Below are 16,663 nucleotides of genomic sequence, written 5' to 3'. Positions count from 1 at the left end.
TTTTACTGATTTCTTTATGCACCTATATTCTTTTATCCCATGTCTTTCTCTTCCTTGGGTTTTTAATTTTTCTGGAGTATATCATCAATATTGTCCACGGAAGTAAACTTTCTGGGTTTTTAAACATTTTGAAAATGCCTTTATTTTGCCTAAATACAGGATTTCAGGTTCAAAATCTCAGGATTTTAAAGATATTTCATAATCTTTAATAATCCAGTGTTGCTAGTATTTAAGCATGCAGTTTCCTCCATCAACTGATTTCTGGGTGTTTTTTTTCCTTTAGGAGGAAAGAAATGTCTGATCCACTGATGGCACATCCTTGTTGTTTACTGCTGGATTTAGTCTTCCCCAAAATATATCTTTTCTGACATTATTAGGGATCTTTTGATAGTGAAGATACCAAGTTAGCCATCTTGAGCCAATTATCGTTCCCTTCTTTTTAATGATAGTGTAACCCTTGATTATTAAGTTTAATGATCTATCATTCAAATTCCCACTGCAGGTTAAGTAGGTTTCTAGAAACATGATTTTACTTTTGGCCTTTGCAAATACTCATAATAATGAGTTTTGCTCTAACACAATTCTACTATTTTCAGTGATAAATTAAGTCCTTCTTAACTTACAACGTTTTCAAGCATTTCATTTATAACACGCATTGCTAATATAACAATCAAGTGTTCACGATAATAAGTTGAGATTTTTAAGTGACTTTTTCTGACCTAGACACTAGATCTAGGTCCTCCTAGAAGAGGAGTCCCACATCTCTCAAGAACCGGCCTGCATTAGGATCCTTGTTGAGTCACCAGGAGCAGCTGGTGGGAGGCGTGACCTCAGCGATGTTGAATTCAGAGTGCAGCAGCTGAGGCAGAGAGTCAGTTATGCTCACTGAAGCAGGAAACCTGAGCAGCACATCATCACAAGGCCGCCGCAACCAGCAACCTCTGGATGGATGAGGACCCGAGGTCCTCACCTGTTAGTATGTCTTCATGACTGGCTGATATAAGAAACAACTGCATAAAACCCACCACTGTCCTTCACGGTAGGCAAACTGCTGGGGACACTGTCCACTACATCACAGCATCCCCTTTATGATAGCCCAAGAAAAACACCTCCTGTGGCTCTGGGCCAGGCAAAGTCACTCCTCCTGCACAACTAGTATGTTTTCATCCTGTAGACACATGGACTTCCTAGCTGATTTTCTCGTTGTCTTACCATTAGGAAGTTAAAAGCCGGATCTGGGGTCTATCTCTAGCTTTGGGGGCTTTTATTTCTCAAATATTCTAACTTTTTTTTTTTTAATCTTCCCTGATTCCTTTAGTCAATACTACTGTTCTCTGCAAGTGATCTAAACTCCCTTCGGAAATAAGGCATGAAATAATCACCTTAAACTAGGCTGGTACCATTTAGAACTAAAAATACTAGATTTAAGTGCTTTAATTTGTTCCTTTTATAACTTTACATATAGGTCAAATCCTTTCACTCTAAACCAGTGCTGTCAATAGAAATAGTATGTGAGCCATATGTAACACTGAATTTTCTAGGAGCCACATTTTAAGAAGTAAAAAGAAGCAGGTGAAATTGAGAAAATTTAAGTCTTCCAAAGGTCAGTGTGTACTTTATAGTGAGAGCACATCACAGTTTGGACCAGCTACACTACAAGTGTTCAATGGTCAGGTCTAAACACAAAAGCTATGAATGATGACCAGGGTCAGAAGAGTTTTCCAGATTATAATTACAACGTATCCGACCTGTATTCATAGTTGGCTTTGATTGAAGATTTCTGAGCTCCTGGGGGTTTCTGATGCAAACACTAGGTCTTAGAAAGTATAAGCTCTCCTGACAGGGGTAATGACCATGGCAACCCAAAGACTTCTGGATCTTTTTTAACTTGTCTATGTTCATTTGTTATTTTTTTTCTTGACTGGACCACCCTTGGCTCCTTCTAAGAAATAACATAATATAAAATGGTTTGGGGCGTCTAGTAACAAAGAAGGAAAACAGAAATAGAGACGCATTTTGCTTATTCTGAACTTCATCCAGAGTAGTATTAAAAATTACTTTAAAGCATGCTGATAAAGGTACAAGACCAGAAAACCACTGTAGGTGTAATCAACTAATGAACAACAAAAAATGTTTGATTCTCCTTGTTTTAGAACCAGCTCTAAAACTTTACACTTTAGTTTGGATAATAAAAGTGTTATTCATTTAAATCAGGACTAAAAGACCAAAAATGCAGTTAAATTCCTGAGAGTTGAAAATTTGATTTTTTTAGGGAAATTATTTAACCCATGAAAGCCTCCATTTCTACATGAATATAAACAGAGTAATAACTACATCACAGAATGGCTATGAAGATTAACAATACTGTGTATAAAGCTTACAACAGGCAAATAGTATGCACTCAATAAATGGTACCTATCATCATAGTTAATCACTAAAGATTATTAAATCCTGGTATTCCTAACCTGGAGTCTGCAGATCCTTGGTCCATGGCTAAAACTGTGGGGGTGGGGGATTCCTAAAATTGGATGGGAAAAAAGACTCCACCTACATTTTCACTAACCTCTAACCCAAATTTAGCCTTTTCTTCATTATGAATGCTGGCAACATCCCAGTAGTACCTGAAGGATCTGTAACTTTGCACCAATAGAAGTCACAGATATTTTCATATTACACTTCTGATGCTACAGACATCTCAAAATATCTTTTGTTTATCACCTTTTTGAAATTCCAGCCTTTGTGAGACCTGCTGCTAGATCTTGTTAATTAATGCACTAGTAAAGAAGCAATACTATGTTATCAATGTACTGTTTTTAATTTCAGTATAATAGGTTTCCTTTGTAATCCTACATGTTTTATTTCATGCACTTAAAGCATTATTCTGAAAAGGGGTCCATAGGCTTCACAAGACTGCCATGGCACAAAACAAGGTTAAGAATCCCGAACTTTTAGTCTATCTCTTTGCTTCCAGAAAGCGAACCAAGTTTGACAATTGAGCACCTGCCTGGGTGAGCCCATTCCCATAGTCTCAGGTTTGTTCTCCTGTGTTTAGCTTGATAGGAAGATATTACTGTTCTGGTATCAATCAACCTTCTGTCAATTAACCTTCCTGTTCAAGGTTCTGTATTTAAGTTGATGGGCTGATTTTCTGGTGTGTTCGGTCGACCTGGGGGACATACATGGCCCCACTGGATGCCAGGCCCCTGCTGAAGGTGGGCAGTGGTTCTGAATTGTGGTCCCACGCCAGTAGCATCAGCATCTCCTGGCTGCTTGTTGGATTTGCAGATTCTCGGGTCACACCCCAGACGTCCTGAAACAGAAGCTCTGGGATCTATCAGTCTGTATTTTATTAAGCCCTAGGGGAGATGCACGTTAGAGTTTGAGAACCACCGCGCTAGGGAATCGGAGGGCAGCCCAATCCTGGGCAGGAGGCTCCCACCTCGACCCTTGGTAGGGACGAACAGGGTGTCTGCAACCGGACAAGGCGGGAGGGGAGGAGGGGAGGTGCTGAGGGGCAGCCATCAAGTCGAAAGCCGGGACTAGGGACCTTGTTCTGCTCCTGTACCCCGATTTCACTTACATTACCCAAGGCCTCGAGCGAGGGTGACTCATGGAGATAATCCCCCCCAGCACCGAACACTCGTTGCTGCCACTGTACCGCGAGAGAAGGCGAGTCAATGGAGAGCCTGAGAGAGCGCGGGGAGGACAGCTCCAGACCTACGAGCTCTAGGCAGATGTCTCTGCAGCCCTCTGGACCCTTCCCGGCCCCGCCGCCCGCCGCTGGGGGGCGCACTCCCTGCTGGGAATTGAGGTCCCGGAAGCCCGCCCGCTCCAGGCTTTCCGGGCTCTCTTGCCTCGTGAAAACTACAAGTCCCAGGGCGCCAAGCGCGGGAGGGTCACGTGGGAGGGGCGGCGGACGCGGCTAAATAGTCTCCGTCGGCCATTTTGTCGGAGAAGCCGCAGCGCCGCCTCTTCTCTCGCGTTCTCGCATCCGTTGCTGCCGCCTCTTCCTGCCTCCTCCCGGCTTCCGCCGCCGATCCAGCCGCTTCCCAACCCCGGGGCGAAGCGTCTCCTTATTTATTTCCGTTTTCTCGCCACTACCGCCTCCTGACACGGTGATCCGGGCGGGCCCCGCAGGAATTTTATCCCTTCACCGGCCTCACACTAGTATCGCATGTCCACTATCCAGAACCTCCAATCTTTCGGTAAGAGCGGGTCGCCCCACCGCCCCTCCCGTGACCCCACGTCCCCTGCGCGCCTCTCGGCCGGTAGGCCGCCGCTGCCCGCCCTCGCCGGGGCCGCTCGCCGGACCCCCGCCCCAAAAGGCCCCCGGCCGCCCTCCCCGCACCCCGAGTGGGGCTTTGTCTCGGTGCCCGGAAGATGGCGACCGGGCCCCTGGCGACCCCCTCTCCGAGGACGGCCCCCGGAGCCCCGGCCGCGGACCTTGTGCCGCCCCCTGCCCGCTCCTGGACCCTCCTGCTGCTCGCTTCTGCTCCCTGCCACCTCTGCGACCCTGTTCCGCCCCCAGACTTGCCCTGCTGATCGCCAGGGGGACGCCGGCTCGGGCTGGGGCATCGGCGTCCATTAGCGGTCGGGGCTGTTCGTGGCTGCTCTCGGGCGCATTTAGTAAAAGATGCTGCGTATCAGGCCTCTGATCTGTTACAGGGCAGTGGGCCAGTCTTCTCTACTTGCGTAGTAATACGTAAAATTACTCTTGATATACATATATAGATCTTTTTTCGAGGCAGAGTTAGGGTTAAATGATTGGGGTGGCATTTGTGAATGTTTCTGTTGTCATCAGAATGTAATCGAGATGACGCACATTTTTATAGTGGCTCTAAAATTAAGGTCTTAAAATCTCTTTTCTCTCATTAGAGGATTATGTCCAACGATAACATCTATAACAACGTTTTTCTGTTCCGGTATCAGTGGACATACCTGTTTAAAATCTCTTTTTGTGAAAGTACCTTGTAGGTTTTATTAATACTTTACCCTTATCACTCCCCCACATCCGCACCTGCAGAAAGAAAGCAGAAGCACTAGAACCTTCTTTGCTGAGTTTCTAGATTGTAGCGTAGCTGTATCTGGAAATTACTGACTAAAAGATATTTTCCTGCTTTGGATTTTTTTGTATCCCTTTGTAGACCCCTTTGCTGATGCAACTAAGGGTGACGACTTACTCCCGGCAGGGACTGAGGATTACATTCATATAAGAATCCAGCAACGGAACGGCAGAAAGACACTGACTACTGTTCAGGGCATTGCAGATGATTATGACAAGAAGAAGCTTGTGAAAGCTTTCAAAAAGGTAAAGGTGTTAGGGAGAAGAGATCAAAATATAGTTACTCACACACGTCTAAATAGGATTACGGTTCACACCTTTTACTTCACGTTAGCGTGGGTTAAAATGATTGGACCCAAGGAAACTGTTCATACTCTTAATTAACATCCAGATAATCTTAGGGTGAAAGTAAAATATCATTGTATTTGACTCAGTTATGCTGAATCTACTTCTTCAGAAATTTGCCTGTAATGGTACTGTGATTGAACATCCTGAATACGGAGAGGTTATTCAGCTTCAAGGTGACCAAAGAAAAAACATTTGCCAGTTTCTCTTGGAGGTGAGTGATTGGGTGCTTTATGTACAACCTTGAGATTGCTTCTAAAATTGTATTTAAGGGCAATGTGAATTATTACCTACTTAGTAAAAAAATCATGTGAATGAAGCACATTAGTTGTACTTATTTGGGCAGGAGTACCAGTTTATTTTGTCATTAGAATGACCTGATCATTCCTGTGTCCATTTAGGATGTTTTGTGGAATGTCAGGATATTCAAATATGTGTTGAGTTTTTGTTATTAACAGTTTATGCCACAAATACAGTGTTGCAGTAACCTATTAACAATGATTCTTTTTAATGACTGCTCTGTCTTCTTAGGAATGAATTTATGTGTTACCCAGAGTGATTCTGCTAAATTAAATTTTATTTTGCAGGTTGGCATTGTCAAGGAGGAACAGCTTAAGGTTCATGGATTCTAAAATGAACCTAAATACGTGGAGAATTTCTTGAATAATTTTGTTCTCTAAACCAAGTTTGGCTGCCTTGTGAAATGATTCTCTGCAGTAAACGGACTTTTCATTTATTTAATCATTCAAACTTTCATTCACATCTGCATGATTACAGAAAACATGGGGTATGTAGGCTAGTAACACATAAGAAAATTGCAGTAAGATGGTAATGAAACCCCGTATTCATCTTAACATGTTTCCAATGGAAAATGTTTTGAGTGTTTATTTGTTTATTCAGTTTATTAATTTTCACTTGATTAAATTTTTTTGTTGTATTAAACCATGTATGTTGCAGCTTAACAATAAAAAAAGAAATATATGAATCCTTTTGTGAGCAGTTAGGCTCCCAAATCTAAGCAAGTAATATACACATATAGTTTGTCTTTCATAATTATCTCATTCTGTGTATTCTTTCCAGTTGATTTCAGATGCTGTGAAGAGCTAGAGGAGAACCTTTGTTATATATGTAATTTTGTTCTTTACTTACTTAAAAATGAGTAGAAACAGTATAAACTCAGAGCCAAGAATTTGCCAGAATGTACTGTTAAATTTTTGAAAAGAAAATGAAGCATAGTTTAAACGTACGTATTGGCACAGAGAATTATTTTATTTATTTTTATTGGTTATGTTAGTGGGGTGCCAACACAAGTCTGTCCCTAAGTGACAGACAGTAAACTAGGTTCCTGACATAAAATAAATTTAGTCACAGGCAGTGCCCTGCAAGTGTGGGTGGAAGGCATTGGGGTTAGGGTTAGGGTTAACTTCCTAGAGTGCTAGAAAGTGACAGAGTTGGGGTGCCAGCCAAGGGCTTCCAGCCGGAAAAGCCATGTTCTTTCAGTAAGTCACAGTTTGCTATTCACCAGAGGAAGTAAGAGCCAAGGGCAGTGGTGCATGGGTGTTGGGGGTAGGGTGAGAAATAAGAGAATTCACAGTTCTTAATTACGAGGTTTCTGCAGCTCATCCTCTTCAGTTCCAGACTTCTGCTTTTTATTGAGCTGTGATTATTTGCTCAGTTACACAAGCTATATCATTAAAACCATTTAGCCAAGGCAGAGAAATACATCTAGAGTAGTCACCTCTTTATCCAAAGGGGATACATTCCAAGACCCCCAATGGATGTCTGAAACTGCAGATAGTATCAAGCCCTATATATATTGTTTTTTCCTATACTAAGCGGCAGATAGCATATACAGTGTGGATACGCTGGATAAAGGGATGAATCATGTCTCACCCAGATGGAGCAGAATGGTGCAAGATTCCATCTCCTCACGCTACCCAGAATAGTGCCCAATATAAAACCTATGAATTATCCCTAGAATTTTCCATCTAATATTTTTGTTTTGGACCATGGGTAACTGAAACTGCAGAAAGTGAAATCTTGGATAAGAAGGGAACTATTGTGTAGATGTGTGCTTTTTAGCTTAATGCAGTGGGATAGTGGTGTGAAAAATGTCACTGCATTCTGTACCGGCTTAACCTTTCCTCCTGCTTTGATGGTGCTGCTTTTGGAAAAACAAAATTAGCCCCCACAGAGTTTACCTCTGAAGGATACTTAAGTGATAGGTTTTGTTACATTCTCACCCCATCATACCTCTAATCAAGAAAGACTGGGAATATTGAGAAGTGAGTACACCAGAATATAGTGCCAAATTTGGTAAGCTGGTTTCTGGAAAACAGCAGTATAATACAACAAAGAAGATCAAGCAGCATGGGAGAATTTTCCAACTTAATTGAGAAATCCTCACTTTTCTACCTGTAACATTTTGCAATGATTCCACCTCACATGGAGAGGTGCTGTGGAAATCGTTATGAAAATGATAAAGCAGAAATTTACATTAACACGCACATTCAAGTGTTCATCTATGGAGATCTGAGGTAATGCCCAGAAAAGAATTGACTGTTGAGATTGATTGAACAAGAGGTGGACAGGACAAGGGAAACCTCGTTAGATGGAAAGAAAAAGGCCCCTCCTCTTGGCCCCCACAGATAAGCTCTTGGCCATCACTTCATGTGTCAGGCCACTCCCACTAGATAGGATCAAAAGCCTTGAGTAATACTTCACTCTGGATTTTGTGAGGAGCACCTCTTTCTGATCCCTCAATCTGTGAGCCCCAGATACCTGATTGGACTTGTCACCTGTAGGGCAGTCCCCATCTGATCCCTCAATCTGTGAGCCCCAGATACCTGATTGGACTTGTCACCTGTAGGGCAGTCCCCATCCTTGGAGCGAGAACAGTATCGTGCACCCTTGTCTTTGAGCAGTGCAATGGAAATAGCTACAGATTGCAATTTTACTGAAACCAGTCAAAGTCAAATCCCCTCATGTGGGAAAGCTGTCTGGGAGCCTCAGAGATACCTAAGGACATAGCTCAAAGTTCTTGTCCACTTCAGGGACTGCAACACTCTTGTCTGCAAAAAGGACTAGATGGCATTGTGTAACAGGAGGGAGAATATGCCCTACAAATGCAGTTAAAATAACCAGCCGAACGGTATCTCCTTGTGTCTCCTGGGTGGGGAGACTGTGATCTGCAGTTTTTTTAGTGGTCTGTACTTTGACGGTGCGAAACAAAAACTACCAAGTAGAGGACTAGTAGATTGTCCCTAGACCTCTAGGTTCAGCTGAGGCCTTGGTGAAGCCAGTAGGAAACTAACCTTTGGTTGACTGAGGCACAGCCGAGTAAACTGCTGCTATAGCAACGATGTCCTCTGCCCTCAATCTTGTCCCCACAAGATCTGGGCCCCACACAAGGCAGAGGAAAGCCTGGGGGTGCAGCCTGCTCTTCCTGTTCAGGAGCTCAAGTAAGAGCTGTTCTCTGAACCACCCTAGAAAGGGGGCAGCTCTGATCTTATGGAAGGAATAGTTCTAGTTCCAATCAGGATGCAGTTAACCAAAATAACTTGAGACAAACAGAATGGTAACAGACTTCTGTGTGCCTCCTGTCACCAGCTGGGCTGCAGCTAAAGGAATGGGCAGTTAGAACTCAGGAAAAATCAAGCTCATTAGATTGCCCACACAAACTTGTTCCACTGGGCCTGTGAGGTTTCCCCACACCAAGCCAGAATTCCATGTGGGAAGGAAATGAGGCAGGCGTGGCCCTGCCGTATCTAAAAACAAAGAATTCTCACTTGCGGTGGACAGCAACCAGCTGGCCTCGTTTGACAGGCGATAGCCAGGCAACGCTGTGCTTGTCTGGGATCAAGGGGCCAAGTGCACCAGCCAGAATTAAGCAGGAACAAAACCATGTAAGGCGCCTTCAGCATTGACAGCTCCTTTCACAAGGTTATGCGGGCCTTTAACTCCCTTTTCATCTGGATAGTGGAAGCTTGGAAAAAGAAAAGTCATAAACCAGAGGAATGGCTATTTCTTCACTCCTGGAAAACCATTCAGGGTGGAACTACTGCCAGTAGAGGAGGGAATACCAAGCTGTCCTTGGATGTTCCTAATCCAGCCATTGTTGTGTCAGATGACATGCGGCCTGTGGGGATTCTCTGGCCTATATGGGGAACTTAAAGGGCAATTTAAACTCAGCATTGGCAGTGAGGATGCCAGTGTGAGGGGGATGGCTCACCCATTAGCTCATAAGTCTTATTTTGAACCTAGCAGGAGAAACAATAGATCTGCCCATGAACTGAGGGCATGATCTGAATCGTGGTGCCTTCATCTCAAACCAGTGAACAACCTACAAACTACTTTTCATGCAGAAAGCAATTACATAGAGATAAGCACCATTCATTCAATGCACAAAGGGGACTAAAGTTCAAATCCCCTGATGGGAATTTAAGTGATCTTGACCCCCAAGCTGAACTACCGCTGCAGCCCTCTGCTCTATCCTGAAGGGTCTCTGAGCCTATAGAATGGTCCAGAAGGAAACTAGCTGTAACCCCCAGGTTTGTCTCCATGTGTCTTTCATCCATTATCAGGACCCCAGGCCCACCTCCTCAGTCACTGGGCAAGGAACAACATAAAGGAGAGTGGAGATAAAATCAGAAAGTACTTTAATCCATGTCGATCATGACAAATTCCATGGGGAAAACATCACCAAGGATTTAGAGAGCAGTATACTTCCTTGAAGTAGGAAAAAGGCCCATCTACTCCCTGGTCACAAACATCCACACTGAGTGCCTAACTGCCATTAACTTGCTAAAAACTCAGGAAACATTAGCCTGATATTCAGATTAAACTATGAGAATCAGTAGCAACCTACTCGATAAACTAAGATTGTTGAAATGAAACAACATTGGGTATATAGGGGATGATTCTTCAAGTAAGGACTAGAAAGGGTGGGAAGAGGGAGGGGATGATTAGAGCAAGTATGTAGTCCTTTAACACCCCCTTGTGGCCATTTTAAAAATTTGATTGCTCTTGGCAGTTCTCAGTAAATTACAGGAGGTTTAGGTTGTTGCAGGCATCATTAAAGCACCAGCTGAGAGGTTTAATTTTGTCACCCCTCAAATGTTATGCATAAATTGATCTAGCCAATGCCTTATTACTGCAATCCATAGAAATCTATTGCAGTTTGCTTTTACCTGGGAGAGAGAAGAAAATGCTTTCATGGTCTTGCCCTGTGGATGTATAAGGCCATCTCACCTACTATCTAGCACAGTGTTATTAGAAGGAATTTAATTCAAGTGTAAATAGAGACATCTGTTTATGGCCTCCAGAGAATGGATGATTAAGTTAGAAAACAAGGCTCCTTCTAAATTGTCACCTGTTGAGGAACACAATCTGGAGTTTTAAACACACACACACACACACACACACACACACACCGTAAATGCATAGCGCTCTCAATTTAAACCTCTGTCTGTCTTAGACCAATACACAGGTAAGTGTGCCTTTTTGGCTACTGGAGTCACACCCACTTAGAGGATCACTTGAACATTAGCAGCTTTTGCCTGGGAAAAGCAGTGACTGGACTCCCTTAAAGACCTAACGTCCACAATGATGCCACTGCGTTAGGCCTAAACAACCCAGAACAGGACTCACTTGGCAGATTAATCATTAGTAATATACTCACTTGGAGAGCCTCTGGCAGATCTCACCTTCACAAGTGAGGGAAGCCTAATGGAAGCTCAGTGGCAACCTGGGAATTGTACTTTAGGGATTTGATTCTACATGAATCAAGGACAGCATCACAAGATGGGCATCTGACCAGGGAATCCCCCCAGAGAGATATTAGGAGGTATTACATCAGAAAATGTATTATCTCTAACAATAAATCCTTTGACCCTTCCACATCTTTACCAAGCATTGTCCCTCATTTTCTCACTTCCCTTGCAATAAAAGTAAAAATGGCTAACCTCTTTTTAACATTTGTAACACAGAGTTCTGAATAACTTACATATATCGGCTCATGCAGTTCTCAAAGACTTCATGACCCAGCACAGCTCCCTTGGCTTACCATCATAATTACCTCCTTGCAAATACCCTCATCTCCTTTGATCTTGCCTCCTTCCTTTATACTCGTTTGTCAAAACCGCAACCCTTGTTAAACTCAACCACTGGCTCAATACCTGCACAGGACAGCTGATGGCTGCTGAAGGAAAACAATCGTCGTTTTCCCTCTCCCTTCACCCCCATCCTCCATCTTACACAGCTGAAGGCTTTGCCTCATCCATCGTTGACATATTTGAAATTGCTTCATTTTTCCATCTCTAAATCCTCTCATCTAGGGCAACTGTGCATACTGTCTTCTTTCCTGCTTATAATGAATGAAGGGTACTTGCTCCCATTAAAACCAACCCCTCAATTTCTATCGTGAGCATGGTCCCCTCTTCTCCATGAATTATCACTGTAATTACCCTCCTTTTTCTGAATCATCAATTTTTTTCCTCCCTACTGAATCCTTTTCATCACACAGAAATATCCCCTAATATTTCCCATCTTTCAAATACAGGCATACCTCGGAGACATTGTGGTTCTTTCCAGCCCACTACAATAAAGTGAATATTGTAATAAAGAGAGTACCACCATGCAGCCACTATGAAAAACAATATGGAGGTTCCTGAAAGAACTAAAAATAGAGTTGACATATGATGCAGCAATCCCACTCCTGGGCTATATCCAGACGAAACTAATTCAAAAAGATGCATGCACCCTAATGTTCATAGCAGCACTATTTACAATAGCCAAGACATGGAAACAACCTAAATGTCCATCGGCAAATTAATAGATAAAGAAGATGCGGTATATATATACAATGGAATATTACTCAGCCATAAAAAACAATGAAGTAATGCCATCTGCAGCAATGTGGATGGACCTAGAGATTGTCATACCAAGTGAAGTCAGAAAGAGAGACAAACACCATATGATATCACTTATATGTGGAATCTAAAATATGACACAAAATATGACAGAGATATGTTATGAACATATCTCTGAAACAGAAACAGACTCACAGACATAGAGAACAGACTTGTGGTTGCCAAGAGGGAGGGGAGGTGGAGGAGGAATGGAGTGGGAGTTTGGGATTAGCAGATGTAAACTATTATATACAGGATGGATAAACAAGGTCCTACTGTAAAGCACAGGGAACTATATTCAATATCCTGTGATAAACCATAATGGAAAAGAATATAAAGAAGAATACATATGTATAACTGAATCACTTTGCTGTACAGTAGTAATTAACACAACATTGTAAATCAACTGTACTTCAATAAAGTTAAAAAAACACTAGAATCTTAATAAAAATTTTAAAAAAGAGAGTACCATGAACTTTTTGGTTTTCCAGTATGTAGAAAAGTTATACCTACACTATACTGTAGTCTATTAAGAGTGCAATAGTATTACGCCTAAAAAACTATGTATATACCTTATTTTAAAATACTTTATTGCTAAAAAGTGTTAACCATCAACTGAGCCTTCAGTGAGTCATAATCTTTTTCCAATAGTAACATCAATCACTGATCACAGATCACAATAACATATATAATAATAATGAAAAAGTTTGAAATATTGTGAGAACTACCAAACAGTGACACAGAAACACAAAGTGAGCAAATGCTGTTGGAAAAATGGCTCCAATAGACTCTCACCAAAGTGAGTACAGAGGGAACACACCTCAACACAACAAAGGTCGTTCATGGCAAATCCACAGCTAACATCATACTCAACAGTGAAAAGCTGAAATCTTTTCCTTTAGAATTAGTAACAAGACAAGGATGCCCACTCTTACCACTTCTGTTCAACATAGTATTAGAAGTCCTAGCCACAGCAATCAGACAAGAGAAAAATAAATAAAAGGCATCCAAATTGGAGAGGAAGAAGTAAAACTGCTACTGTTTGCAGATGACATGATACTATACATAGAAAACATTAAAGATGCCACCAAAAAACTATTAGAACTAATAAGTGAATTCAGTAATGTCGTAGAATACAAAATTAATATATGGAAATCTGTTACATTTCTATATACCAATAACATACTATCAGAAAGTGAAATCAAGAAAACAATCCTATTTACAATCATGTCAAAAAGAATAAAATACCTGAAAATAAATTTAACCAAGGAGGTGAAAGACCTATGCTCTGAAAACTGTAAGACACTGATGAAAGAAATTGAAGATGACACAATAAATGGAAAGGTATACTGTGCTCATGGAGCAGAAGGATTAATATTGTTAAAATGTCCATACTACCCAAAGCAATCTACAGATTCAGTGCAATCCCTATCAGAATACCCATGGCATTTTTCAGGAACTCAACTAAATTATCCTATAATTTATATAGAACCACAAAAGACACTGATTAGCCAAAGCAATCCTGAGAAAGAAGAACAAAAATGGAGGCATCATAATCCCTGATTTCAAACTATACTACAAAGCTATACTAATCAAAGCAGTAAGATACAGACACATCGATCAAGGGAACAGAATAGAGAGCCCAGAAATAAACCCCCACACATATAGTCAGTCAACAACAAAGGAGGCAAGAATATACAATGGGGGAAAGACAGTCTCTTCAATAAGTGGTGTTGGGAAAACTGGACAGCTAAAAGTAAAAGAATGAAACTAGATTTTTTTTTTTAATTAATTTATTTATTTCTAATTTTTTTTTTTTTTTTTTTTTTTGGCTGTGTTGTGTCTTTGTTGCTGTGCACTGGCTTTCTCTAGTTGCGTCGAGCAGGAGCTACTCTTCGTTGCAGTGCACGAGCTTCTCGTTGGGTTGGCTTTTCTTGTTGCGGAGCACAGGCTCTAGGCACGCAGGCTCAGTAGTTGTGGCACACGGGCTTAGCTGCTTCGCGGCATGTGGGATCTTCCCGGACCAGGGCTCAAACCCGTGTCCCCTGTAGTGGCAGGCAGATTCTTAACAACTGCGCCACCAGGGAAGCCCAAACTAGACCATTTTTGCACATCATACACAAAACTAAATTCAAATGAGTTAAAGAATTAAATGTAAGACCTGAAATTATAAAAAATCCTAAAAGAAAACATAGGTGGTAAGCTCCTTGACTTTTGTCCTGGTGTGGAATTTTTGGATCTGTCCCCAAAAGTGAAGGCAACAAAAGCAAAAATAAACAAGTGGAACTACACTAAACTAAAAAGCTTCTGCACAGAAAAGAAAACCATCTACAAAATCAAAAGGCAACCTACTGAATGGGAGAAGATATTTGCAAATCCTATATCCAATAAAGGGTTAATATCCAAAATATATTAAGAATTCAAACAACTTAATATCAAAAACAAACAAACAATCCAATTTTAAAACCGGGCAGAGTATTGAGACATTTTTCCAAAGGCACAGAGATGGTCAACAGGCACATGCAAAGATGTTCAACATCACTAATTATCAGGGAAATGCAAATCAAAACCACAACGAGATATCACCTCACACCTGTTAGAATAGAGAGGGTGTGGAGAAAAGGGAACCCTCATACACTGTTGGTGGGCATGTAAATTGGTGCAGCCACTATGCAAAACAGTTTGGAGGTTCCTCAAAAAAAATTAAAAATAGAGCTACCGTACAATCCAGCAATTCCATTCCTGGGTATTTATCCAAAGAAAATGAAAACACAATTTGAAAAGATATATACATACCTACGTTCACTGCAACATAGTTTACTACAGCCAAGATATTTCCATATCCTGTCCATATTGATGGACAACCTAAGTGTCCATCAATAGATGAATGGATAAAGAAGAGGTGATATGTATATATACAATGGCACCCTCCTCAAGCTGGATCATCTTCACTGCGTCTGTCACTCTCCTCAACCAGTGTATTTGGAGATATCAGGTGTTAATGTAGTTCTTTGAGGATAGTGCTTCTTTTTCACTTTCTAATTCTCTTTGTTGCCTCTCTTTGTTATAGTGTGGCAGGGATATCTTTTGTAAATTTACTAAGTTGGAAAAAAAATAGTAGCTGCAGTACCAGCACATGGCCAATAGCTAATGCTACTGACCTGCTTAAAGCCAGCCCTTATATTTCCTACATAGTCATCTAGTTTGCTTGCATTTGAGTTTGTTTTAGAGAAAAGACCTAAAAATGAGAAGAGATGGAGAGGTTCTATGATACTGGCTAAACTCTCAAGTGCTCCAGGCGCTCAGGAAAAAAACATAATAAAAAATTTGGTTTAAAGGGAGAAGACTCAAATCAATAGAATTAGAAATGAAAAAGGAGAAGTAACAACTGACACTGCAGAAATACAAAAGATCATGAGAGATTACTACAAGCAACTCTATGCCAATAAAATGGACAACCTGGAAGAAATGGACAAATTCTTAGAAATGCACAACCTGCCAAGACTGAATCAGGAAGAAATGGAAAATATGAACAGACCAATCACAAGCACTGAAACTGAAACTGTGATTAAAAATCTTCCAACAAACAAAAGCCCAGGACCAGATGGCTTCACAGGCAAATTCTATCAAACATTTAGAGAAGAGCTAACACCTATCCTTCTCAAACTCTTCCAAAATATAGCAGAGGGAGGAACAATCCCAAATTCATTCTACGAGGCCACCATCACCTTGATACCAAAACCAGACAAGGATGTCACAAAGAAAGAAAACTACAGGCCAATATCACTGATGAACATAGATGCAAAAATCCTCAACAAAATACTAGCAAACAGAATCCAACAGCACATTAAAAGGATCATACACCATGATCAAGTGGGGGTTATTCCAGGAATGCAAGGATTCTTCAATATATGCAAAACAATCAATGGGATAAACCATATTAACAAATTGAAGGAGAAAAACCATATGATCATCTCAATAGATGCAGAGACAGCTTTTGACAAAATTCAACACCCATTTATGATAAAAACCCTCCAGAAAGTAGGCATAGAGGGAACTTTCCTCAACATAATAAAGGCCATATATGACAAACCCACAGCCAACATCGTCCTCAATGGTGAAAAACTGAAAGCATTTCCACTAAGATCAGGAACAAGACAAGGCTGCCCACTCTCACCACTCTTATTCAACATAGGTTTGGAAGTTTGAGCCACAGCAATCAGAGAAGAAAAGGAGATAAAAGGAATCCAAATAGGAAGAGAAGAAGCAAAGCTGTCACTGTCTGCAGATGACATGATACTATACATAGAGAATCCTAAAGATGCTACCAGAAAACTACTAGAGCTAA

General features: G+C 41.3%; 1 protein-coding gene across 1 annotated transcript; it reads left to right on the top strand.

Moving 5' to 3' along the window:
* The first annotated feature begins 3,931 nt into the window (after nt 1-3,931).
* On the top strand, nt 3,932-6,456 carry EIF1B (eukaryotic translation initiation factor 1B). Its single transcript, XM_029241818.1, has 4 exons — nt 3,932-4,205; nt 5,145-5,308; nt 5,520-5,621; nt 5,995-6,456. The coding sequence occupies exons 1-4, from the start codon at nt 4,175-4,177 to the stop codon at nt 6,037-6,039; spliced, it is 342 nt and encodes a 113-aa protein (XP_029097651.1). The 5' UTR covers nt 3,932-4,174; the 3' UTR covers nt 6,040-6,456.
* Nucleotides 6,457-16,663: the final 10,207 nt, after the last annotated feature.

This window comes from Monodon monoceros, unplaced genomic scaffold (assembly GCF_005190385.1).
Source record: "Monodon monoceros isolate NGI ecotype Baffin Bay Population unplaced genomic scaffold, NGI_Narwhal_1 Super_Scaffold_3, whole genome shotgun sequence".
NCBI lineage: Eukaryota > Metazoa > Chordata > Mammalia > Artiodactyla > Monodontidae > Monodon > Monodon monoceros.
Note: the sequence above shows the minus strand (reverse complement) of the source record. Positions and strands in the feature narration are given on the sequence as shown.